We start from the raw sequence: 27,958 nt of genomic DNA, 5'->3' as shown, positions 1-27,958 counted from the left end.
TAGGCCAATGTTAACTTTTTCTTTCTTTTTTTTTTTTTTTAAGTTTTCTAATTTATGTTGGTGCAGGATGACGTTTTCTCCTATTTTCAACAGTCTTTTAGTTTGTGTGGCTGTTTTAGATCACGTTTGACTTTCTCCATAGTGTTTTAAAGTGGTAAATTCTCAATCAAATTCAAATGGTTTGCACATTTCATCATCAGCGTCGCAACAGGAACAGTTCGCTCAAATCTTCTAAGAGTTTTGAAGCGCGCTGGGTTCTATAGTGATTTGCGCGCCAATCATGCACAATCATATTAACCGCGCTTCAGTCATATTGCGCAGACAATTGATCCGTTTAGTTTGTACGGCTCTGAAAGTGCGATGTATACTAGTATTGGTAGGTTTAGGATTATTTGTGGTGGAGGGGTTAGGATCAGGGGTGGTGTAATTATTACGCATTGCAGGTGCATACCGGCCCACTTCAAGCAGTGTTAAGAGGTGCATCAATTTTTGGTCAAAATCTTGTACTGACAATGCAAGAGTTAAGAGACAATTTAAGTTCTGGACTCAGAGGTGCTGATTCATGTGTGAAAATGATTCTTCATGCTCCCTCTACCATTCTTTCAGTTTGAGCCTGATGAATCTTGACATTGTTATCCTGGAATATGGCCATAAATTTGACAAATTTAAATCCAAACTTTTTTTTTTTTTTTTTTTTTGGCCGGGCAGTGTATATTACTAATGCAATAATACTATTGTGCATTCATAATAATAATAATTAGCATTTATTTAACAGAACAACAGTCAAATTACAATAAAAATATCTATGGCTGTCTTCTTTGCTTTGAAACGTCAAACTACAGAGCTTATATTTGGGCGGAAAACTGCTGGGAGACCTTAAAGCTTATATTTTGTTGACAACATATTTATAAATTCTCGTTACAAATTTGGGAATTGCATTTTTCAAGACTGAAAACACTGGATCATGAGCTGCTTGCGTATAAATTAACAAAATACCACACTCATTCTAAAACACACAGCGCGTCAGACCATTATTTTTACATTATAAAATACATGCATTAAATATTAGAAAAATTATATCCCTGTAATATATATAGTGTATGGTCTCAAAGCAAACACGCATGGTCTAAAAGCAACAAAACTTCAATTCAGATTTCATGAGGACTGACGTAAAAAATGGGCCCTTTTTAAGTACTTCATTATGATGATTATTTATCTAACTGTGGCCTCACAAATGATGTAGTCTTTGCGTGTCTTCTTAATCCGCGCATCCCTCTCTTGCTGGAGCTGGGAAAAGCTCACTTCCAGTCGCTCCATCTTGACCTCCTCCTGCTTCTCCTCCCTCTGACGCAAGAGCTGCACCAGAAGGGTCTGTCGTGCCTCCTGTAGCCTAACAAAACACAAGTAAAACAAAAGTCAGCATGTACGTGTTTGTGCATCGCAGAAATACAGATAGTATTTCTTTATACTGTTGTTAAATTAATAAGTTTATCCCAAAAAATGCATATGGTACTCTTCTGCGTAATACAAGAGGAGATATTTTGAAAGATGTTTCAGGGATATTTGTCCATACAACAAAAGTCAATATGGACCTTATATGGATCTTGCTTTTATGAAACTTATATGTTACTTAAGTACAAACTTACAAGTTACAAACCCAGTCCCAATCCACTGTTATTATATGGAAGAGAGTGGCCAGGATATTCTTCTAAAAATTCACATTTACTTTGTGAGTAAACATTTTTTTGGCAAACTGTTACTTCAGGTAGTGCTCACTTTTCAATCTCCTCTTCTCTGAAGGCCCACTCTTTCCTCTCCATCTCCTCCATCATCCTTCTTCTTTTGTCAAGCTGAGAGAGGTCGTCCAGCGGGGGCAGAGTTGCCTCCCATGCTCTCTTCATTCTCGCCCTCTCGATCATCTCCACTTCCGCTAGCCCTGCAGGCAGCCCACAGCCTGGAAAACAACCAGGGATAAGGCCATTCACACCAAGAACATTAACTACTGTATAACTTATATTTTCTTCCCTATTGTGACATATATCCAAGTGAAACCTGTGATTGACAGGTTTTCCAGCCCTCACGCCGGGAAAAACATCATCAGAGAAGAGAAGTTATTTTGATTAAAGGTTAGGGAACATGAATTTAAAAAAACTGTAAAATTCCTTTAAAAAGCAAAACTAGAATTGTCCATTTTGATTTCAAGGTGATTTTAAATGCTCAAGCTCTTTAAACTTGGGAGGATTCTGATTGGCTGTTAATGTTTTTATCGTTCATCAGCTGGAAAATTTTTCTGAAAGTGATTCCAATAATATTGCTATTCTGTGTTGTTATCATTATAGGTGTGGTGTGGACTTCCCTATTCTCATAGAATTAGAACAATTATTAAAACTTAAATAGTTATCGTTATCGTTATAGTAAGTTATAGTTTTTGGTATGAACGGATCTCCATTGTCAACCTGAACAGGAGCTAGTAAGAGGCAGTATAAAATAAAGCATAAAATAAATGCAACTATATTATATTTATGTGGTTTACCCCATGTGAGTGTGGCCAGTGTGAGCAGCTCAGGGGTGGCTGTCCCGGGACGAACCACATGGTCTGGAGTGTAGGGGTCTGTCTGTGTCTCACTCTCCCGATAGTCAGTCTGAACTCCCACGCTCCGGTGGAACGGAGTGGGGGGCTGTTTATCATCTCCATTAGGAGCAGAAAGGAGGTCAGATCTGTGAGAAAATTAGACAGACTCATAGAAAGATAGAAATAAATTAAAGTATTTGATAGATCATATAGACTAAAATAACTCTATTGACAGATCAAGGCTGAAGTGACAAGCACCTCATGACTTACTTTGACAAAGCAAATACAACATCAGAAGGAATCTGTTGAGCAAAAGGAATAAGAGGACTGAGAAAGAAAATGGGAGAAAAAAGGGAGAAGGACAGGGAAAAATAATTTCATTATTTTTGTTTATTATACGCTTTAACTGTTCAAATAATTCTAGCTAAATCAAAATGTTTAGCTGGTGTCATCCACACTCATTTTTCTGCATATGTGTGTGTCTTACCGTTTGAAAAACTTCCAGCGGTCCACTCCTGTTACATCATCAGGGTTCTGACTATGGATAAGAACCCCAGACATAACCCTTACACAGACACAGAAATATAAAGATTTATTCATATGCAATTACAGCATACACATGCCGTTAAAAGTTTGGTGTCAGTAATGTTCTTCTTTTTTTTTTTTTTTTAAGAAATTAAAGGGAACCTATTATGCCCTTTTTCAAAGTCTTGATTTTGTTTTTGGGTCTTCTAGAATAGGTTTGCATGCTTGATTTTGAAAAACAAAAACATTAATTTTCACATATTTTTCATTTTTGCAGCACCTCTCTTCCCAGTCTGTCAGTAACACTCTTTTTAGTTCCTGTCTCTATTAAGAACCTCCTTCCAGTGCAATGTGCTCTGATTGGTCAGCTGGACTAGTGTGTTGTAATTGGTCAACCGCTTTGAGTGTGTTTTGGAAAAGTCACGCCCCCGACCATAACAGTGAGTTTCAACACATTACTAATGCAACTCAACCAGCTAAACTCACTTATTCTTTTGTTGTAGTAGTGCAAGATAACAGATTAAAATATCCTAAATATAATCTACAAACAATGAAGAAGCAATACTGTCTCTCAAATAAATAAATAAACAAACAAACAGCCAAATCATTTGGAGGAGAATTTGTGAGGAAAATGTGCTTAAAAATGCAAAATGTCACAATGCAAAAGTGTGGTAATGAAACCAGGCTTAGTTTTCTTCAGTCAAAATTCATTCACTAATTTTTTTGTCCTTCACCAATCTATTATAATATTTGTAAAGTAGGCAACTATTGTTATCATATGGTGTTCAGGTGTATTTTACCCTGTCAGTCGCTGCAGGGCCTGCCTCCTCTGCTCAGCGATGCCCCGCCAACGCCGGTCAATAAATGCAGGCACAGGGTCAGTGGATTCAAGGCGTAAGGTGTAAGGAGGGTGGTGTGCAAGGTTACTAAACATGCAGTTAAACTCTGGGACCTTCCGCTAATAGAAACAAAACACAATTGTTTGCACTCTTAAAATGACATATCATTGGTCATATCATGTATTTTTTTGGCACATTTATAATGTTTGTTACATTTTTTGCACAACACCAGACATAGGGCCCTATCTTGCACCCAGCGCAATTGACTTTGTACACCGACGCATGTATCATTCCTATTTTGCACCCGCGCAAAGCGCGCTTTTCCCTCCTCAGAAGCACGTCGCTAAACTAGGGAATGAACTTGCGCTCCCTGGGCGGTTCAGCGCAAAAAAGGAGGCGTGTTCCGACGCAAACGTTCCTTCATGCTATTTTGCAGGTTTAGAAAACAATTGCGCCACTAACCAGGAAAAAATAGTTTAAAGTCAGTGGCGCGTTGCGCATGTTATTCATATGCTATTTTAAGGGCGCATGCTTGGCCATAATCAATGTAGCGTTTGCACAACACGCATACACTTTGATTCTCTCATCTACACAGAAGCAGCAGTTTTCATTTTTGCAAATCATACATTATTATGATAGATAGATAGACCCACAAAGTTACTTGCGCTTTGACACTTGCGTTTCAGATCGTTAAAATAGGGCCCATAGTGTTTTATGACCATTGTACACTGTTTCTCCGACTCTTAGAATGAAACAGGATGTCAAAAAGTAGTAGAAGTACAGTACAATATGTTTCTCCAGTTTACTTTCATTAAATGTACTTTTTTTTCAAGGAAGGATGCTTAGTTCTGAAAGTTACAGAATGCTTTTTTCAAACCTTGAATGTTCAAGGGTGAGTGGGGCACAGCCTAATGCGGGGCTAGTTGTAACACTTGTTTAAAATACTTCCACACATGATAGCATGACAAAACTTAGTGTATTTACTAGATGCCATATCAACACTATATAGAGAAAAAAATTACGCCAAAATTCAGAACTCTTTGGAAGATATCAGTGAAGATTTTTTTAACCATAGTAAAGGTAAATTTCTTAAGTTAATTCTCAATCTTTTGGCGTAAAAAATTTAATACAATGTATAAATTACATTGGCTGTGCCCCACTCTCCACTATTTAGAATGAAGCAGAAATGTTTATTTCAGATTTTCTAAATAACTGACTCACTGGAACTAGAGCTTAGCAAAAGAGCTTACCTTGTCATCTCTTTGCACTCATGTGTGCCATTAATATCAAATCAAGTTTAATGTGTTCCCTAATCCATGCTTACAATCCTGAGAATACAGAGGATATTACGCAGAGCATGAGAAAAAGAGACCATAGAGAAGAAGAGTTGTAGAGGAATTTGTGGCCAGACTTCCCTACACAAGATAGAATTCATAATGCAATAATGACTGGCTGTACTTTATCCTGAATGCTTAATACAATACAGATAAGTAAATAAAAAGTATAACAAATAAGTAAATAAATTAACTGGAATATTGATTTGAGAAATTGTGTGAGAAGAAAGAGACATGAAACTAGCACAGTGTAGAAACTGTCTGTTGGGGACAAATGCAGCCTACTGTTTCGTGGCCATTATATTTAATTATGTGACCACATAATGCTGCGATTTACCAGAGTCCAGTATTCCAGAGAGACCTTTAATAAATCAAAACCACTTCGGTGTCAGCAGGGTCTTCCATTTTCCATTTATTTCAATAACCTAAAGCAATTTAGCAGTTCAGACTTGCAGCATTTTACCCCTTTGACAACCTAACAGTGTTTTTTCTCTCTTTTAACCAGAGTGAGTCTTTTAATACAACAATTAATCCTGTTCCCTTTCGTTCAGTCACTACGAGTTACATCAGTGAATGACAAAATGGGGGTTTTGCTAAGAAGCCTATCACCTTCGAGTTCTTACAAAACGAGCCAATTGCAAAACAATGCCATGGGTCTGCGGAATTTGCATAGCGCAACTCCATCCCACAGCTTGGATATAAAAGGAGCAGCGCGGCAATCTTACATTATATTTTTGCTTTGGAGCCGAGTGTTTCTTCACTTCGCTCCACTGCAAGCTGTCTACGAGTTCTAAATACAAGATGAGCAACTCTTCAGCAGTGTTGGTGTGACGGCGTGTTCCAGCGAGATCTCATTCCTGCTGCTGGTCTGTGCAGTGATCTGCCAACAGTGTGTGTTCTCCCTGGGCGCTTCAGCACTGCTATTGAGTTTCATCCTCTCTAAAAGAGCTGCACGCGGCGCGTCTTTTTAAAGATGTCTCATTGTGGGAACATGACCATCGCAATGTTGCGATCGAGACTCAATGACCTCCTTAGAGGTAGAGTCCCCTCTGCCCCCCTTGAGTCCCCTCTTGACTTTTTGTGACTGCTCAGCGGCCTTTTCCGCCTTCCCTGCCCTCGATGAGGCCAAAGGGTACACTGGGGTCCCCCCGCTGGAGCGTTCTGCAGTGATGCAACTGTGTCCCCACAGCGCCTCCACCTGGCGTGGCGACCCTAAGCACCCCTCCAAAGCCTGTAGGTTTTCGTCTACTCTGGTGGCGAAGACCTATAGAGCTGCGGGGCAGGCTGCCTCCTCACTGCATGCTATGGCCATCCTCCAGGTCTGCTAGGGTCAGTGCCCGGTTGCATAAAGCACCTTAAGTGTAATTTTCCCTTAAGTTTTCCCTTATGTTTGCCTTAAACCTAAGGGTGTTGCAGAAAAAAACCCTTAAGTGTTACTTAAGGTTTTTTTTAAGTGAAACGTCATACACCCTTAGAATTACCCTTAAGTGTCTATCTTTCACTTAAGTAATCCCTTAAAAACCGTTAAGTGTTGCATAAAGCCCCTTAACTGTCATTTTCCTAAGTACAGTTTAAGGTTAGAAAAACTTTACCTTAAAAAGTTTATGAACACAAATGAGAAAAAATGGCTGAGTTCATGGATCCTGTTCAAGATATAGATGTGCCTAGGCGAATTTTTCGTGATAGGGAGAATCCTCTGGACCATCTTAGCGATGAAAAACTGCTTCGAGAATATCGATTTGATCGCCGCGGAATTTATGAAATTGCTAAATGGAAAGCGACCTTGACCATGTTACCCAGCGTAACCACTCACTACCATCTGTGTTACAGTTGCTTATAGCACTTCGGTTCTTTGCGACTGGGAGTTTCCAGTCTGTAGTGGGAGATGTTTTCCACGTTCATAAGTCATCCGTCAGTAGAGTTATTCACCGAGTTGCAGGGGCCCTTTGCCGTCATTTAAGTCAAACTGTGACGTTTCCATCTCGCGTTGAACTGGATGTCATTCAAACCTCTTTTTTTCGGAAAGCGGGGTTTCCTCGAATAAGTGGTGTAATTGATGGCACACATGTCAGAATTCAGGCGCCCCGCGCGCACGAAGATCAGTATGTGAACAGGAAAAATTACCATTCTGTTAATGTGCAGTAAGTGTGCAACCATCTGTGCAGAATAAGAAATGTCGTTGCATCGTGGCCAGGGAGTACACATGACTCTAGGATGTTGACGGAGAGCAAGATCGGGAGAGATTTTGAGGCTGGAATGCACAGTGGTCTTCTGCTAGGGGACAGTGGTTACCCCTGCCGACCATGGCTCATGACGCCCTTCATAAATCCCCTTAACGCTGCACAGGCATGTATTTAAAAATGACAACTTAGATGTACAAATCATTAAAAAAAAGAAAAACATATAGGCTATATTGTCTAACTTATTGATATTTTTTGTGTATTAAAATTTATTGTGACTTGTTGATAATTATGGTTATTGTTTGATCCTGTAGGAGAGATACAACAATGCGTTGACACACACAAGATCAGGTCGGTAGCCAGACTATTGAAAGGGGGGGTTCTTTTTTTCAAAAAGTGGACCTTTTTGCAGTTTTTCTCGTACTTTTGTATTTTGTTTTTGTATTTAAATTGTGTCCAATTTCCTGTGCCCTGGGCATCAAGAGTCAAGGCCCCGGCGTAGTTAGGAGGGTTCTGGGGCATGCTCCCCCGAGAAAATTTGGATTTCTCTGATCTACATATGTGCAATTTAGGACTTTTGAAGGCCAAAAAATGATAAGAAATAGGCTATCTTTAAAACCTTGTCATTAGATTATTTGTCAATACCTGCTCTCTCCTCATCTTCATATTTCTTTTTCTCTCAGTCTTCTTATCCTGGCCTATTTCTTCCCCTCCTAAAGCTGAACTTAGTCTTTTAATTTTCGTCTGTGTCAGTGACGAAAGTAGGCTCAACTGATATTTATACGTTTTATGAATAATTTTCTTAGAAAAGTTAATTTACTCAAGGCTAACACCGTGTCCTAACTACACGCGACGCGACGCCGCGACACGCGATAAAAGGTATCTTTTCCATGTTAATCAGAGTTTTTGTCCTAACCAGGCGCGACGGCGACACGCGACGTTTCTAATTTAGAAACGGTTTCTATTTTTCTGCGACGTCGCGCTGGAACAACAAACACAATGTGCGGCAATGATAATCTCAGGTACTGTTTATGTGCTTTATTTAATGTTAAAAGCGTGAAATGTGACTTTGAATATCATTTAGTGCTCCAGCTTTGTAGCTGTAAAAGCAACAATGGATATATTTCACCTCAGATCTTGAAATTAAACAAATGGAAACATGGACGTTAAAACTGTGAACAAACAAGTGTATTATTTGACAAAGATTGTTTTAGTAACTCCGTAGCCTATGCATTTTTAAATGGTTTAACATTTGTGAATTAGATTATGTAGCTACTTATCCATTTTCTTGCGAGTGCCGTCAAGTTTACTCTCTAGTGTTGTGCACTTGCCGCGAGACTCTGCCCACACGCTGTTCTGATTGGCTGTGATTTTTGATTGACGTTGTGGCGTCTCACAGTCGTGTCGCGTCTAGTGTGGACAGACACACTGCCTGTCGCTGGAATTTTATCGCGTCGCGTGTAGTTAGGACACGGTGTAAAGCTGTAGCCTAAGTCAGTATTGACATTAGGAACCTTCTGCAAGCTTTGGAATTTGAAAACGTCTGTTTTTAAATGTTAAAAGTAATTTTAAATAATGCACATTATATACTACGTGCATCGTGCGCTGTGGAAACGCGTCAAAGCATTTTCAGGTATAATTATGCAGCATTAATGCACGAATGATTTTGAATGAATATTTTCATCATGTCAATATAGGCCTACAATGGTCACATAATATTAAAACTAATCTTGCTATTGATATCTTTATTAGACTACCGACCCTATAGAAAATGTCCGGCTATCGAACCTAAAACGAATTTACCGCGCTCAACCAGGGAGTGCATTTCACGAATTAGTAATCGCTGGCGTTCAGCGGGGAGGGAGGAAACGAAAGTCTGCGTGAACCCGCGTAGATGCACTTTATGCAGTGAAGACTGTAAAGTGTTTGATAACTTTATTAAATTTCTGTGTATTTCCTCCTACTTGTCAGTGCCCCTTAGATGTCATGTGCCCCTGAGCAAGTGACCAGTTGCCCTAATGGTTAATCCGGCCCTCACCTGCCATGTCTATAGGCTCGCTTTTGGGTTATAGCCTACTTTCCGCGACTGCGCAACTGGGTTAGGTTGCCAGGTTGAGGTGACAAATGGGTTGAAATTGTATATGGTGTGTGGATTGTGTGAATATAATGCATTTAATACAAGATCTGGCAACTGGTCAACATTAGACAAACATATTGGTCCGATTATACATTAAAGGTGTTTGGGCCATGCAAATTACGGGAGTTTCCCGGGAGAAATAACAAACCGGGAGGGGTCCGGGAGATAGGGCTAAAAACGGGAGAAACCCGGGAAAAACGGGAGTGTTGACAGGTATCCGCAGCACACACACACAAGTCCAGCTACAATAATCATATTAATTTGAAACGTCAACCCAAAATATTTGTCACTAAGCATTGATTAAAACAATGATGACAATAATCACATAAAAAAATAAATAAAAAAATAAATAAAAAAATAAATTCTGGACCTTTGGCCGTTCGAACCACCCGAACCCCCCCTGCCTACGGGCTTGAAGGTCGATAGTTGAGAGGACGATCGGACAGCTTAAACGGAGATTTCACTGTCTCCATAGCGAACTGCGCGTTGAGCCACCAAGGGCTTGCAAAATTATTGTCGCCTGCGTTGTCCTTTTTAACATGTCCAAAATGTATTCTGCCTTCGAAGAGGAAGATGATCTCAAAGAAGAGGGTCAAGAAGCAGAAGAGGCTCATGAAGCAAATTGTCTGCAACAAGACAATTAGTAGAGTTTAGTAGAGTCTGACAATTCTGTTGGCGGTGGACCTCCACCTGCAGTTTTGTTATCGTTAGCTCTCTGTGATATAATAACAAAATGCACTCGGTGCGTGCGAAGAAAATAGCGTTTTTTTTTTTCTTACCAGTTTTGTTGGACTCCCTCTTATAAAGGCTTATTTATTTTTTTCCCACCACAGAGACGTTTTCATATTTTTTTATCACCTCTGAAACCGTCCTCTTTACGCCTAAATTCCGTGCGTTGATTTTCTCGGTTATTTCCTCCAACTGTTTATGTTTTTTGGCAGCAGTTATAACGGGATTAAGTTTGCTTCTTAAAATTGTTTTTCTTTTCCCATATTCATCAAGAAGAATACACTTCTCATCCTCTGTCCAATTTGGCTTTCTTTTTTTGTTTTCCTTATCCATTTCTTTATCTATTGTATCCATTGTTTTAAAGCTCCTAGCTATGGGTTAATGTGTACAGTAGCGTATCTATGGCAACGGTGGATTTTTATAACGGCAAACCTGGATCACTGTCGTGAAACACTTTACCCTTACCTAAGAGAACTGTTTAAGGGATTATATGCAACAACCTTAAATCATTCCCTTAGTTAAGGGGAAATCATGCCTTAAGTCCCACACTTAAGGGGAAAAACTTAAGGTGCTTTATGCAACCGGGCACAGGTGATGTCCACATGCGTGGTCTAGGAAAGACACCTCTAGCTTAACCTGGCTGATATGCAGGAGGCTGAGCGAACCTCATTCCTCAACTCCCCCATATCCCAGGCTGGCCTCTTTGGCGGCGCGGTCGAGGACTTTGCCCAACATTACGCCCAGGAGCATACTGAGGTTATTAAACATATTCTGCCCCGTGGCCAGCTGCTGCCTCCACCCAGCCGCTGGCTCAGACGCCTCTGCCTCATCCTCGCCACCGAGGGCGCCCTCCTGTGGCTCCCGCTCCTCCCGCCCGGCCCCAGCAGCAGCCTTCACACGGGCCGCACCTTGGAGGTAGCCGCAGGAAGGCACCCCAGCCCGTATCAGCCCCGCAGCCTGCCAAACACCAGGCAAAGTGGGGCTCCTGCTACGGGCAGCTCAGAGATGGGTTGCAGTTCTTCACAGGACCGAAAGTAAAGAACCGGTAAAAGTAATGATTATGAATGTGTCTAAAATAGCAAGGAGACATTTAATTATTTATTAATAAACTGGTATTTTCAGTGTCGCTGCAAAGATGAAATTGACGATGCGGACTCGCCATGAACGCCAGAGAGAAATGTGCATTTCGGATTACATAATCAGAGAGTAGCCTATTTCTTTTGGTTTTGAATATTTTCGTTTAAAAGTAGACATTTCAAGATTTCTATAATAGATAGCCTATATTTCTCAAATCTGTGAGGCTTGAAAACAAGCTGAGTTTCGGGGCCCTCCAGTTCACGTGCAATGCAAGTGATTGTGCCGGCGCTTTATTACATTGTCTGCTATATATTTGCTTCTTATTTATTAAATACAGGTAATTGGTTGATGAAACATTGATCAAAATTAAGATACAATTTATTCAAAACGAAAATCTTTTAAAAAGACTCTTTCTACAAAATAAAACTCAATGAAGTGGTCAAAATCATGTTTTACCCACTCCATGTCTCATATTGCGCATCTCATTATGTATCATATCTTTATCATGCAGCATGCTCACTTTCATAATCAACATTGATTAAATAAAAAAAAACATAATGACGTCACATATTTTCCAACCCAGTTAAAAAAGTGAAAGTGTGAAAATAATTTCCAGTAAAGGACAATGTTGCAACAGTCGTTGTTTAGGTTCCTTAAACGCGCACGTATACTCGGAGTCATCACTGCAACCAGGAGATGAAGGAGAGTGGAGATACACATCACCTAGCACATTTTATTCTCTGCCACCCCAGGATGCTAGCGCCGTTGCTGGGAGGGTGCCAGCGCCTCTGCCTCTCAGCGCCTCTGCCTCGCGAGTGGATGCAGTGGCGCCTCCAGAAATCTTTCATAGGGGTGGCCAGATGGGGCCACTTAAAATCTTGGGGTGGCACACCAAAACTATAAACCATAATTTAAGAATTTTTATTCTACTGTTGTAGAAAATAGAAAAAGCCACCGCTCATCCGTCAATAAAGTCTTGTAGTGAGGTGCTGCTAAACTAAATCATCATTGAAAATTGTACAAATACAGCAGCCGCACACTCAAACACTGTGCAAAGATCAATTTATTAGCAAGCTTTCAGTCTTGCGACCTTCTTCAGGCATACAAACAAAGTGAATGTGGCCATACAAAAGGGCTCTTGCCAATCACCTCTCCTAATTGCATAATGCCAGACACCTGTGTTAACATGGCTAAGGCTACAGGGATAAGGAACATGGGAAATGTAGTTCAACATAGCCTATATCAAGTACAGCCTTAAGTACAGGGTCTACTGAAAACAAAACAAAAAACACCAAAACACATAAATTACATCAAAACTTCGAAAAGAAAAATACAAAAAGAAAAATACATTACAAGATAACCTTGCATCGACACAAATAAAAAGAAACCACTATTCTATGCAAATATCAGGCTATGGCCATCATAAAGTATAGAATAGTCTATAGTGATGAGATTAAAGGTGTTCCCATGTTCCTTATCCCTGTAGCCTTAGCCATGTTAACACAGGTGTCTGGCATTATGCAATTAGGAGAGGTGATTGGCAAGAGCCCTTTTGTATGGCCACATTCACTTTGTTTGTATGCCTGAAGAAGGTCGCAAGACCGAAAGCTTGCTAATAAATTGATCTTTGCACAGTGTTTGAGTGTGCGGCTGCTGTATTTGTACAATTCTACTGTTGTAGTAAACCGGCCTGTAGAAAACTATCAGAAAGACTTAAGGAAACTCCTACTGATATACTTTGGTTTATTGTGCTATATTTAATGTTACTAATGATATAATGTGCATAGACTAATAGCAGTACAGTTAACATTTTGAGTTGCACAATAATTCTGTTTTATTTTGCAATTATATTTGGCATAAGGTGTACATTTATTGCAAACAAAACAGTTACTGTGGGAAAGCAGATACTGGCAGATACAAATATATTGTATTTATATATTAATGTCAAGAATTCAGAAGTGTATATATTTATATAGCCTACACTACAAAGAAATACAATAATATACAATTAAATTATGCTTATTTTAAATGTATTGAGCAGGCTAGGTATAAAAAAAATATAGGCTTTTAATAATCTTTCAGAGCGCAAAACCATGATAATATGAAACGCTTCAAAACAGAGCGCACAAAGCTCGTATGTGCATTGCGGGTGCAGAATGATGTTTCAAAGCAACATGGTGTCACAGTGTTCAGCGCTGCGCTGCACAAGTGCGCATTTAAAAGTTCACGGCACAAAGCGAAGAAATGTCGAGCGCACAAATCCTAGTGTATATCTGTCTAACAGTGTATTGATAATTTGTTTCACAGTTTTAAATTCCAGTTATTGTGCGTTTGATGCCGATTCATAGTCCTTGTGATGTGTGTGATCTAACAAGCACATGGTAGTGAGTCGTTTAAAAACAGCAACAAACTCCAACAAAATAAAGTCATTTTATGCAAATCCACAGCCTTTTATCTACAGATCATGCATTATAATGTGAATATATCATATTGGAGAGAGTTTTACCGTGCATCCAGCCGGAAGAGGCGCGCGCGCTGTTTGAATACTGAATGGAGAATGATTGACAGCCACAGAGGAGGGAAAACGAGTTTCCGTATACTTTAATGATGTAAATAGACTTATGTCCCTCACATTAAGCTATGGAATGACTTCAGATGACTTTGTCACCCAAACTGACGTGAAAAAAGCGGGAGGCGCCGAAAAGCGCGCTGTTTGCATCCCTGCTTGTCAAAACCATAGACTGTAAAAAAATATGGACGACGCCCCTTCGCTCTCTTCCATTGGTGAGAACTGAAGCCGCCAGAGTCCCGATATGGCGCTGATATATTGGAACTTGAGTCTGCGCAGTAGCGATCTCGGGACCAGACCTGCGCAGTAGCGAGCAGGAAGTAAAGCCGGGAAATCAACGCTCCACCAGAGCTCCACCCTCACTCTCACAGGGAAAGTGCATTCTGCACACTTTTTTAAAAAATTGATTGCAGTACGACAAGAGGTTTGTTAAAATAAAGTAAATACAATCTCCTCAGTCCTCCGAAGATCCCAAAAAAAATGTCCGTTGGTGCTTCAGTGACTACTTCGCTCTGAGAACCTGTCAATCACAGCTGTCAATCATGACGTTACACCACCGCATCACGTAACTAACTAAAAACCAACTTATTTTGGAAACAGATACTAGAACTTACATCAGCGTGATAAAAACGACAGCAAATGAAAGAAACCACCTTTGGAAAAAAGATATTTGAAGTGTAATTTAATTGTTTAGTTGGTCTCGCGTCCCGTTGAATAACATGGGGAGGCGGGGCTTATGACCTATACTAGGACCAGTCACCGGGGGGCGATCGAGACGTTTTGGCTTCACTTTTCAGGGCTTGTGCGGCACGCTTGGTCAAAACGTGTCAAAGACACATCAAAAAACTGCTGTAACAGTATACTGTAACCATTTGGCACTTAAAAAGCACGTCACGACACATAATTCCCCGTCTTCTTTTACTAAAGAATATTTTTGACTTATTTACTTACCGGTAGTCTTCTTTCTTAACTTCTTTTGAAATTGTTGACCGGCGCGCAACAGCGGCATGGACGGAGGGGCGGGGGAGTACAGGGCTACTGTGTGTGATAGAAGGTCTAGAGCGGCTTGCCTGCCTGGCTGTGCATTAGGGATGAAATGCATAACTGATGCTACTAAAATTTATACTGGCCAGTGGGGTGGCCAGGAGTCGGCCCCCTGGTGGCGCCATTGAGTGGATGATAGCCCTGAAGACGCCTAGCAATGATATACCTTTGGTGGTAGTATACCTTTAATTAAGTTATAACTTAAGAGTCTTCGTAGCACGCTAAGAGACAACGTTATCGGGAAACACAGCCCAGGTATGATGCGCATGATGCGTAATGGAGATTCCAAAGCGCTCTTCTTTGGTCAGAACCATGGAGAGCGATTGCGGATAGGTCCTTCCTATGCACCGAACATTTTTACAATGCAACAAAATATTTAAAGAGCATCAAGCTATTAAAACCTATATTATGTATACGCACAGGCCCACCCACATTGGTCTGGCCCATCCAAAACTGGAATCCTGGCGCCGTGCCTGCTGTAGCTTACGAATGTAAATAAATAAAAATGTACACTAAAATGTGATGATGTCCGACTCGTTTTATGAAGAAAGTCTTAAGTTTTCAAAAAGCATTAGACATATGACCCACTCTTCTGCTTCTATAGGCAAATAGGGTAGCCTACCGTACCTTTACCGTTCACTGGAAACGAGCCATTATACGCTGAGTTTCGGTTAATTTATGAGACCAGCTCCAGTTCATGCGCCGGCTATTGTCTGATATATTTACTTATTTATTAAATCCAGGCAATTGGTTCATGAAACATTGATTAAAATTAAGATACAATTAATACAAATCGAAATTCACTTTAAAGAAAGGCAGCTGGTCTGTTTGAGGTCTCTGTGAAAGTTTTAAAGCAGTCTTTTAGTGCCACTTTCAGAGCGCTCACATCCGTAACCAAGAACGTTGGTTACCGGACGCTAACACGTTGTTTTTCCCCTCATAAATGCGAACACGATAAATAAAATAAAATTAATATTATAATGGATTTTTGTTAGGTCAGACAATGATTACCAAATTTCTCTCTCATATTGCTCATAACCACTGAAAACAGTCAAAAAATCTAACCAAAAGTCAAATTATTATGGACGGAAGTTAAAAGTGGTGGGTACAAAATGACTCATGACGAAATGTGGTGGGTACGCGTACCGCACCGTCACCGAAATCGACGCCTGTGAAAACATCCCCCCCCTCTGTTTTTTTTCACAAATCGCTCTCTGTATATATATAATATATATATATATATATATATATATATATATATATATATATATATATATATATATATATATATAGAGAGAGAGAGAGAGAGAGAGAGAGAGAGAGAGAGAGAGAGAGAGAGAGAGAGAGAGAGAGAGAGAGAGAGAGAGAGATTTTAATTAGGCTACACTACAAGTGCACATATTCAATAGAATGATGATTTAAAAATCATGTTTCTTAATAAGTAATTTTTATAAGTATGCTGTAATAATGACAAATTAAAAGTTTTAATTTACTTTTTATGTGTTGACACATGTTGTACAACCTGATTATAGTTTTAACTGTAGCCTATGGTGTTTTTCAATAAATGCAAGCAATAATTCAAGTTTCAAAAGATTGGCATTGAAGAATATTTTAGTTCACCGTAAATGTCTGTCAGTACATTCGACACCACTCTTTATTTAAAACAATATAAATAATTATGAAATTAGCCTACACGTAGTTCAAATACAAATGCATCAAGCACACTTTTCTTTTTGGTCAAAAAATGTGTTTTCGTCAAATCCCATGTCAGCCAGAGTTAACCAAATATGAACTTCAGTTGCAGTGGAAGATAACTTAAACAAGACTTTGCGAAGCGTGTGTTCTCTTACGAGAGGTTCTCTCGTATTGCGTAAGTAGCTTACGCATCGGGAAAGTCTTCTTTCTTCGAGATCTGAAGCCAAAAAATTATCCTTAATTTTGTATTCATTGTCAACGCAGTGCAGCAGCCGACAGACCTAGGCAGGCTGTATAAGCGTGCTCATTGGCTGCTCGGCTGCAACTGCTTAAGCCTATCGGTGAGCGCTCTGAACGCGGCAACCAATGAGGGCGCTTCGCGCCCTCCACACCCTTCTAACCGTCAGAATGGGCGTGGCCAGCGTGTATATATTCAGCGCTCACAGGCTAAAATTCAGATTTTCTTGTCTTCAGCGAAGCTCTTCGCATCGCTGGATCTGGAGAAGCCGCCGCCGTTGAAACCAGCGACCAGCAAGCCTAGGACAGCGCCTGAAGAAGCCGGCCGCCTTCGCCGCCTTCAGCTTTCCATGCCTGCTACGCTATCCGGCGTCATATCCTTTTTCACTGCTGTGTGTTCGCCTACTGCAACACACCCTCTTCTCTAAAAGAGCACGGGGCGTTTTTCTAAAAATGCCCCGTTTTTCTTGCGGCTCGTGCCACGCCCCGCTCAGCGACGGAGACCGCCATCACATCTGCGCTCTCTGCCTGGGCCGCGATCACGCCGCCACCGCACTCTCCACGGGCGGCTGCCCCGAGTGCGAGGAACTTTCAATGTCGACCCTGCGGGCTCGGCTTGAAGTTTTCGATCAACATGTCTCCCCGCCCGTCCCTGCTGGGCCGCGCAAGAAGAAGCGCCGCTCACAGCGACCGCCGGAGACCAACCAGGCGCACAGAAGCTCGCCGGAGTCTCTCCCTCGAGCTTCTCCCTCGCCTTCCCCGCCCCCCCTCTCGGCCGCGCAGCCGCCGGCTCTCGCCCGCGCCTCCGCCGCTTCAGGGGATGAGGCGGATGACTTTGGTGAACGCGCCGCGGACAGCTGTTCTCTCCTGGCCTCTGACAGCGAGGAATGGTCCACTGCCTCCTCGTCAGTCCAGGATTCAGGCCGATCTCGAGCGGGCGAGGACGTGGAACTTTTACGCCTCCTCACGCGAGCTGTCGAACAGCTGGGCCTTGACTGGTCTTCCCCGGAAGAGCCAGCCCCGAACAGACTCGACGGCTGCTTCCTTCACCACCGCCGCCGACAGCCGGCGTCCAGAAAAGCACCCTTCCTGCCGGAGCTTCACAGCGAGCTCTCGAAGTCGTGGAATGCTCCATTCTCCGCGAGAGTGTCTTCACATGCCTCATCGACGCTCTCACAGGTTGACGGCGCCGCTGAGAAGGGGTATAATTACATCCCCCCTGTGGAGGAGGCGGTCGCAGCGCACCTTTGCCCGCCCTCTCGTTGGCGCTCAAAGGCTGCCCTCCCGTCCAAATTATGCAGGACCACTTCAGCCCTCGTCGGCCGCGCTTTCGCCGCCGCGGGGCAGGCCGCATCAGCACTCCACTCTATGGCAGTACTGCAGATCCTCCAGGCTAACCTCCTCCGTGATCTGGACGAGAAGCGCTCGGAGCCTGCTTCCCTTACGGATTTGAGGAGCGCGACGGACCTTTCCCTTCGCGCCACGAAATCCGCTGCCCAGGCCATTGGAAGGTGCATGGCCTCTCTGTCAGTTACAGAGAGGCATCTCTGGCTCACGCTCGCGGACATGAGGGAGTCTGAGCGCGCGGTGTTTCTCAACGCCCCCCTCTCCCCCACCGGCCTGTTCGGCCCAGCGCTTAGCGGGATCGTCGACCGTTTTTCTGAGGTGAAAAAGACTTCTGAGGCAATGAATTTGTTTCTGCCTCGACGCTCCAGACCCGCTGCACGCCGTCCTTCGGACCAGCCTGCACAAAGCTCTGCCCAGCGTCCAGCTCGACCTCCGTCCTCGCAGCGACGACAGGGCGGCCGCCCTCGCTCTCGCTCGACCAGCCGCGCTAGACCGCCGCCTCCCCGGGCACCCCGGCAGAGGATCGCGGTGAAGCCTGAGCCTCCAAAATCCTCCTAGCCCGAGGAGAGAAGCGACGATTGGGTCCCGCCGCGGCCGGACCGTCGTCAAAGCTTCAAGCTCTGTCAGTCCCCGTTGCCACGGTTACTGCAGACACTCATTTCGCAGCCAACGAGCCGGTGAACTCACCCTCTCGCCTGCACACAACCGCCGTTTTCACGGCGACCCAGAGAAATCTCAAAGAGAGTATTATGCCTGGTCGCGCGCCTCGCGCTGTAAGTGTTTCAAATGCAGTAAATGTGCCCACTTATCTGTGTTCACCTCTGCACACAAGCACTGTAAACCCCGTGTCTCTCACAGAGCCCACTCGCATAAAGCTGGCACAAGCCGCTCGAGTGTCAAAAGTAGGTCATGTGTCCACCCCGCTGTGCCCACACCTACCCACTGCCCGCTCTGTTACACAACCCCTCTGTACCGGTCAGGTTATAAACACGGATGCTGTGCCCGCTTCCACGCGCTCACACATCCGCTCTCTTACTTCGCCCCCGACGCCGCCTTCGAGCGTCGTGCTTCACACTGTATGTTCCCCGTCAAAAGCCACCGGGACGCTGTGTGTAAAACGGCCGGTCACCGCTGTGAGCGACCCGCCGTATCTAAGCACCAAGAGCGCGCGCGTCACGCCCGCCCCTCCGTTTCGAGCTCTCGAGCCCGCGATCAGCGGCGATCAGAGCCCGGAGGCTATTCTGCCCCTGGCCGCACACACGAAAGCGTGGGAAGCTATTCCAGGCGCGTCAGAATGGGTGCTGAGCACAGTAAAACGAGGCTATACTCTGCAGTTCGCTCGCCGCCCTCCGCGCTTTCAAGCGCGTGTCGAGACCAGAGTGAATGGGGAAGTAGCACATCTACTTCGAGCAGAAATAGCCACACTTCTGTGCAAAAGGGCAATAGAACCGGTTTCCCCTTCCATGAGCGAGTCGGGCTTTTACAGCCGTTATTTCCTCGTTCCCAAGAAGGACGGAGCTCTCAGACCAATTCTAGATCTGAGACGTTTGAACAAGGCTCTTATGAAAAGACCGTTCAAAATGCTCACAACCAGACAAATCCTCGCGCAAATTCGCCCGAGGGACTGGTTTATATCTCTCGATCTAAAAGACGCATACTTTCAGATCCAGATAATACCCCGTCACAGGCCATTCTTGAGATTCGCCTTCGACGGTCAGGTATATCAGTACACCGTCCTGCCGTTCGGCCTGTCTTTGGCACCCCGCACATTCACGAAGTGCATGGACACGGCTCTCGCTCCCCTGAGGGGTCGGGGAATGCGAATTTTGAACTACTTGGACGATTGGCTGATCCTAGCACAGTCAGAGGCCGAACTCATCGCCCACAGAACAGTGCTTTTAAGCCATCTGGACAGCCTGGGGCTTACGGTCAACTGGACCAAGAGCTCGCTCGTGCCCAGTCAATCAACCTCTTTTCTGGGTTTGGATCTGGACACTGTATCGATGACGGCCCGCCTGTCGACACAGCGCGCGCGCTGCATTCGACGCCTGGCCGCGTCCCTCCGGCCGGGCAGCACCGTACCTCTCAAAACATTTCAGAGGCTACTGGGTTGTATGGCCTCATCCGCAGCAGTGCTTCGGCTGGGTCTTTTACGAATGCGCCCGCTACAACGCTGGCTGAATGCCCGAGTGCCTCACAGAGCATGGGCTTCCGGCGGTATTCGCATCAGAGTGACTCAGAGCTGCGTTTCAGCTCTGAAGCCCTGGTTAGCGGCCGACTGGTACCAGCGGGGAGTGACAATGGGAGCTATCTCACACCGCAAAGTTATCTCGACGGACGCTTCCACCTCAGGCTGGGGCGCTCTGTTCGAGGGCAAACCGGCTTTTGGCCTATGGTCAGACCGGGAAAAATGCCTCCACATAAACTGTTTGGAGATGATAGCGGTCGAGAACGCGCTCAGGCGCTTCCTCCCATTCATACGGGATCACCATGTGCTAGTCCGCTCGGACAACATGTCCGTGGTATCCTATGTGAACCGACAGGGCGGTGTCAGATCCAGGAACCTGTGCAGGCTGACAGAACGCCTCCTCGTGTGGGCTTACCGCTCGCTGCACTCGCTGAGAGCCGCGCACGTACCGGGCCACCTGAATGTCGGTCCAGACAGACTGTCCAGGGACAACATTCCCCCGGGAGAATGGTCTCTGCACCCCCAGACAGTCCAGTTTCTCTGGCGCCTATTCGGCAGAGCGGAAATCGACCTCTTTGCGTCGAAAGACAATGCTCAATGCCCGAAGTTTTATTCGAAGAGCGAGGACGCGCTGTCCCAGACATGGCCCAGCCTCCCGCTGTATGCTTTTCCTCCGATCTCCCTGTTGCCACAGGTCATTTCGAGGATCAGAGAAACGCACCACTCAGTGCTGCTTATAGCCCCGCGATGGGAAAACCAAACTTGGTACCCAGATCTAGTGAGGCTGTCGCACTCACCCCCATGGCCGATCCCGGTGAGAAAGGATCTCCTCTCCCAAGCCGCCGGATCGATCTGGCATCCCCATCCAGAGCGCTGGTCGCTGCATGCATGGGTGATCAACGGATACCCGTTGACCTGTCAGAAGGGGTCGTGAACACGATCACGCAGTCTAGAGCCCCCTCCACGAGACGGCTCTACGCGTCTAAATGGTCGGTGTTTTCTAAATGGTGCGCTACTCAAAACCTGGATCCGCGCGCATGCGGGGTCCCGCGGGTGCTCTCCTTCTTGCAAGAGCTGTTGGAAAAGGGCATGTATTGGGCATGTATGCTCTGCCCAGCTCCCGTGTGCAGACTACGTTCATATGCTGGCGCTATTCTGGTAACTACTCAGGGTGAAGTGTTTGACTCAGACCGGCTGATCCGTTCTGTTTCCTATTTCCTGTTACGCGCTGTTGTCGGTGCTGGCCCGCGCTGCTGGCCGCCCGCATTATTTTCTGCCGCACGGGAATTTTTCTCTTCATGTGAGACCGACTATGTCGCTTTCTCCTACCCTTATGAGTGCTTATGTACTGTATGGGCTCGCTCCGCCGGCCCTACTGTTTGTACTGCTATGTTTATAGACCGGCCGCGCCGCTCTATTTCATATGCTGCATGAAGTGCATGTACTACGCTGGCCCGTCTCTCCGACCGGCCACATTTCCCAGCAGAGTGTTTTCCCCGGTCCCCCTGGGATTCATGGGCTGGATGCTCGGCGCACACGGCGTTGACAAAGGGTTCCCGATGCGTAAGCTACTTACGCAATACGAGAGAACCTCTCGTAAGAGAACGTACTCGGTTACTAACGTAACCTCGGTTCTCTCTAGAAGAGGGAACGAGTATTGCGTAACCTGCCGTGTCGCGCCACGAGCTTTTGCGCTTCAGACTGCGAAAACCAGAATTTTAGCCTGTGAGCGCTGAATATATACACGCTGGCCACGCCCATTCTGACGGTTAGAAGGGTGTGGAGGGCGCGAAGCGCCCTCATTGGTTGCCGCGTTCAGAGCGCTCACCGATAGGCTTAAGCAGTTGCAGCCGAGCAGCCAATGAGCACGCTTATACAGCCTGCCTAGGTCTGTCGGCTGCTGCACTGCGTTGACAATGAATACAAAATTAAGGATAATTTTTTGGCTTCAGATCTCGAAGAAAGAAGACTTTCCCAATGCGTAAGCTACTTACGCAATACTCGTTCCCTCTTCTAGAGAGAACCGAGGTTACGTTAGTAACCGAGTACGTTTCTCCGGTCTCCAGTGCTTTCTACTGCAGCACAAAATCAAACGTGGCTGCAGTGCAAGGATGAGTATCACACCGCCTTACCACTCGATCCAGTGAAGCCAGAGCACGGACGTTTTCCCTGGCGTGATCCACATCAGCTGACAATGTATATACTGGATCTAAAGACAGCACCATCACCCACAATTCAATACTTTTTTTATGATAAACGGCACAATATATAGGCTACCCATGATAGCCTTAACTCATTTATTCTAAAATATATTTATATTGTAAAAATCAAATAATGATTTGCAACTGTGTAACTCACCGTACAAATAATCATATGTCCTCTGTTGTCTGAAGCCCCTTCTGCCCTCATTTTTCTTCTGAAATGTGCGTGTGACCGAGTCGCTCATGTTTGCTTACAACTGGATAACGTTAGGCTATGGCTGCGTCCGAAATCGAATACTTCCCTACTATATAGTATGCGAAAAACAGTACGCGAGCAGAGTAGTATGTCCGAAATCATAGAATTCGAAAAACAGTAGGCGAGAAGTACCCGGATGACCTACTACATCCGGCGAGATTCTGAAGTGCGCATACGATGGACACTTTACTATCCCATGATGCCACGGGAGAGGAGTTGTCGTCGTTATATTTGAAAATGGCGGAAAACGGAGACGCGGCTGTTTTCAAGTGTAAGTACTTTACAACACACTTTTTGTTTATTTGTGGTTAAATTGTATTCGTTTAACGTCATACAAGTAAACGATTGACTTGTTAAAAGTTTAAATAATGTAAATTGAGGGTACAAGTTTGTGAATTGGCTGCAAAATGACAATTTTATCATTATTATTATTGCCGAACAGAACGAGCTAATGTCTGTCAGTTAACACTGTTTTATTTAAACAACGACGTTGTTTCTCAGATAAATGAGAGGGTTACAAAACTTTTCTTTTTTAATTTTACAACGGTTTTATTTCTTCTTTACCAGTGTTGATATGTAATATGTGTTGGCTACAAAGCAAGCTACTGTAATCAAGTGTACCTCAACTTGTCCAACATTAATATTAATTTAATAATATAGATTGAGCATGGTTCATCACTAATGTTAAATTCTGTGTTGATTTTGCAGGGGCTGATGACCACACCTGTGTTCTTTATAGAGTGGCTAATGAAAGGGAGGAAAGAAAAGAAAGAGCGACGAGAGAGAGAGGAAAGATTCCTTCAGCTTTTAGAAATTGCTAAAAAAAAATTATAATAAAGAAAACAAATGTTACACACTCTCTTTCCATTTATTTGTTAGTAAGTTCATTTTGTAATGCTGTTTTAGCAAGTTTTATTACAAAACACTTAATTCCCAGGGATTTACAGTACCGGTAGTTAGATGGTCAGTTGTAAAGTATTTAATATGTGGCATGGAGTAATTAATATTTTTAAAGGGTGTTGTGTGTGCACTTATTTTGTGACAGATTCCAGATGTTTTTTTCTTCTTTTTGTTTTTGAAAAGCAAATTGCAGGTATATCTGAAAAATAGTGCCACACTGAAGAGAAATATCCACACACCCCAGACACCTTTAAAATGTATTTGCTTTATTTTTGTATATTATTTAACTTTTAAATGGATACAGAATACAAAAGTTTAAAACAAAATCACAAAACTTTGGCACAAAGTAGTATAATATAGCTTAAAGCACCACCAAAAGCAAAAGTTTTAAAACTTTTTTTATTAAAGTGTCATCTTGAGGGAAGAAAATCAACGTCAGCAGCTTCAGTAAGTTAACCTTCACAGGTTTCTAAAGATCTAAAGGGACTTTCTTACTAACAATCTCATTTGTTGGGCATCACTTTCAAATAATTTAAAATCTGTTTCTTTAAAAGCATGTGTACAAGATGAGAACTTTACACCCTGGGCAATTTTTGGATTTCCACATTAATTTTTCCTACCTAAATTTAAAGTAAATAATTTGTAAAAAATTAAGCTCAAATATGTGATGTGTAGCTAGAGCACCAGCACCTCGATGGCCTTTTTTTCCACCCATGGTCGCAATCAGTGACTGGATGGACTACCGTGAGGGGTGGAGGTCAGCTCCATCTTTAAAATATAGATGAAGAATTGGCGTTGTAGGGCTCACAATCTGTAAACGTGTTCATAGTTTATTTTAGAATACGATTTGAATCGACAAGACACTTGTTTTCGGTGTTGGATTATTTATATGTATTATATCTGTATATGCTCCATTTCTTATATGTGTGTGTGTGTATATATATATTATACACACACACACATACATATATATGAATACTTAATGTAAAAGCCTCTAAGTGCCATCTGGAATTTTCTTTTAGTTTGATTATTTTTATCAAGCTTGTATGTTTATGTTCAGTTATTTCACTTTAATGGCAATGAAAAGGACCTATTAATTGTCATTAAAGTGAAATTACTGAACCTAAATAATACAAGTTTGATAAAAATGCTCATTTTAGAAGAATTCTTTTCTTTTACGTCTTAAGTCTTCATATATACACATGTATGTATGTATGAATGAATGTGTGTGTGTATTGTATCTGACCTCGAGTGTGTTACCCTATTGTTCACTGTGTGTGTGTGTGTGTGTGTGTATATATATATATATATATGCACACACACACACACACACACTGTGATATTGCCATCTATGAATGAATCGACAGAGATAAACACACGCATATTATTGATTCATTCATGTTTATTCATTGATGGCAATATCACAAGCAAATAAATTACTTTTTCCTTACCAAAAATCAACCTCTCTCATTGTTCACAGGTTTGTGTGTGTGCGAGCAACTGACCGCGACGACTCTGAATTGTGAGCACGAACGACGTAAAAACGCAGACGAAAGCGGAAAGAACAACTAAAAACATTGCTCTGGTGCAGTCAGTGGAACGGGCTCTTTAAATTTTCGCGCTGATGTGACCGCGCATGTTACGTGACAATACCAACATGGCGCATGTAGTACGTCCGGACTCCATTCATACTACCCGTATTCATACTATATAGAACGTACTTTTTTAACGGTCGCGAAGTACGTTCTAATTTAAATGTAGTACCTACTCACAAAGTATGCGATTTCGGACGCAGCCTATGTGTTTTATTTGTAAGACAGGTAATGGTCACCATGGAGATCGTAAACATCCGATCATGTCACTACCGCTACAACACCGCTAGAGGGCAGTCAATACAAACCCAACATCCGCATGTCAGAACCGTAATGTAAATATGTTGTTTTTCCGGTCTGATGAATGATGAACTCATCTTTATTCATTAGTAGCTTTATATAAAAACTTTATATAGATACGTGGTTTAGACATAGACTATTGAAGACCAACAACTATGCACTTGCAGATATACAGAAAGGTAAACAGAATATCTCACTGTGCTTTGATAAATAGTATTTTGTGCCTTTTGATCATGCCCCAGTAAAGATATTGATCTTATTGCCTTAAAATATTAATCAGTATCAATAATATAATTTTAATATGTTACAGCATTGTTACAGGTCCGGTCTCCATGTTTCCTTCTCCGGACAATACTTTTTTAGAGGTTAGATCAGATGTTTTAATAGGCTATTTTTTTATTTTTTATTCTTTTGGTAACATTTTATAATAACTGCACGCTCATTAGTTAAGCATTAGTAAACAGTTAATTCATCATTTATAAAGCATTAATAAGCAGTTTATAAATACAGCTATAAATGCTGTATTCTTGACTTATAAGCATATCTACGTATAATGTGTTTAATTATTTTCTCAGTCCCACTTATCTCTGCTGTTTCACAAAAACCGAAATATTATATTACTCATATCTCAATCCCTAAAGTGCACAGACAGCCATTATAGCTGCTTGCTCCTTCAACTCTTATGAAAATTATCTAGACATCATTAGGCTATTTTACCACTAAAATATATAATTGTTCCCCATTCTGCTTAATAAAACTTGTGTTCATTCCTCATCTTTATATCACTTAATTTGACTTAACAGGCATTCATAAATAGTTCCATAAATTCTATCAGAAATTTTATTTTCATAACATACATTTTTACTACATTTCTTCTCATCTTTCCCTCTTTCCCTACATGCTAGTTCCTTCTGCATCCTTTTCCTTTCTAACACTGCCTCATCTAACCAGTACACGATTGTTTGCTTACAATCCACACACACGTCTCTCACACAACAACCTTTTTGTTTTGTTTTTCACTTCCCTCTTCCATCGAGTCTCTCACCGCTGTCAGCCTAGTGACACTTAACATTCCCTCCCTGGGAAAATCAAGGTTCTTGATCAACTTCTTGCATGCATTTTGCCCATAATGTTTCTTCATTTGACAGAAAACCGGTGTACAAAACCGGTCAATTTTACTGTGAGCTGACCCCATAGCGGCTGTTTTTTTCTCTTACTATCTCCCAATGAAATTGGATTTTCCCAACTGTGTGCGCCTAATCTGTCAGATGTCTCTTAACAGATCCGATTTCTTAACCCAAAATCAGACGGGGTTAGCACTCCCTAGTGCTTAATTAATTATGGTTAACTTCAACTTCCATCGATCAATTGTCTGTTCCCCTAATTAATTTTGAACCACGTGAGTGCTCAGTCTTACAACGAGATGTCTTGACCTGCCCTGAGGTCTCAATCTCCTCTTGAGAGCGTCTTGTACTCACACCACAGTTATAGTTTTAATCCCAAATACAGCCGTTATGGTTCACCCATTTCAATCCCCAAAAATAAAATAAATTTTAGCTGTCTCTTACCAGAGATGTTCTGTTGCCACTCGGGTTCGTTTTCACTTAATTCCAGTGGTTCCAGAGTCCAGGAGGCCAATTCACCGTCTGCTCTTGGGTCCGAAGGGCACATCCAAGGAATCCAACTCTTCTGACACCAAATTGTTGTGGCAAAAATTTCTTGAACATCATCATCATCACTGCGTAAGAGACGCTCTGAATCCAATTGTCTTTTAAAAGTATTTATTCTTGCAAGAATAAGGCCCAGTTGTCCACACAGAAGTCACAAAGTACAATCTGAAGCAAGTGCGACAGGGAAGGGAGGGGCAGAGCAGCTTTTATATCATTCCTCAAGGTTTCTGCTTACAGACTTTCTTATCTAAAGAAGGGAAGGTTCCTTAGCTAGTGATCTCATTTTATGCTGAGCTTATGCCTACAAACTCACAAGTCCTAAATCGGACCACCTCTGACCTTAGGGGTCAGATGTCCTCTGTCAAGCTGTCTCCCCGATGTCTCACTTACTCCATTCAGTTTAGAAACATTTAGAAAAATTAGTATAATTTCAATGTCTTACTGCAAATAAATGAAAATCTAAATTTTCCATTACAAGTTACCAGAGTGAGGGAAGTGAGTTCAATTTCAAATGCAAATGGAAAGTTTGTGTAATTTGTTTGTTTTTGTGCAAGAATGCCTCAGCC

General features: G+C 42.8%; 1 protein-coding gene across 3 annotated transcripts in view; it reads right to left on the bottom strand.

Moving 5' to 3' along the window:
- The window catches only part of LOC308692683 (cilia- and flagella-associated protein 91-like), a gene marked incomplete at its 5' end in the record, with an annotated part of 47,112 nt that extends 19,539 nt beyond the window's left edge, over positions 1-27,573 (bottom strand). The window contains 8 exons of one of the 3 annotated variants that reach the window (XM_081368924.1): positions 1,233-1,390; positions 1,777-1,954; positions 2,534-2,718; positions 2,843-2,899; positions 3,060-3,137; positions 3,898-4,055; positions 22,606-22,682; positions 22,832-22,919. In XM_081368924.1, the coding sequence (XP_081225050.1) occupies positions 1,233-1,390; positions 1,777-1,954; positions 2,534-2,718; positions 2,843-2,899; positions 3,060-3,137; positions 3,898-4,055; positions 22,606-22,682; positions 22,832-22,919 (979 nt within the window). Of the gene's footprint in view, positions 1-1,232; positions 1,391-1,776; positions 1,955-2,533; positions 2,719-2,842; positions 2,900-3,059; positions 3,138-3,897; positions 4,056-22,605; positions 22,683-22,831; positions 22,920-27,290 lie in introns of those variants that run through there. The other 2 variants (XM_081368922.1, XM_081368923.1) reach the window with 2 other exon arrangements.
- Between the last annotated feature and the right edge of the window lie 385 nt (positions 27,574-27,958).

The sequence above is a fragment of the Scardinius erythrophthalmus genome (assembly GCF_964197995.2).
Source record: "Scardinius erythrophthalmus genome assembly, chromosome: 6".
NCBI classification, from domain to species: domain Eukaryota; kingdom Metazoa; phylum Chordata; class Actinopteri; order Cypriniformes; family Leuciscidae; genus Scardinius; species Scardinius erythrophthalmus.
Note: the sequence above shows the minus strand (reverse complement) of the source record. Positions and strands in the feature narration are given on the sequence as shown.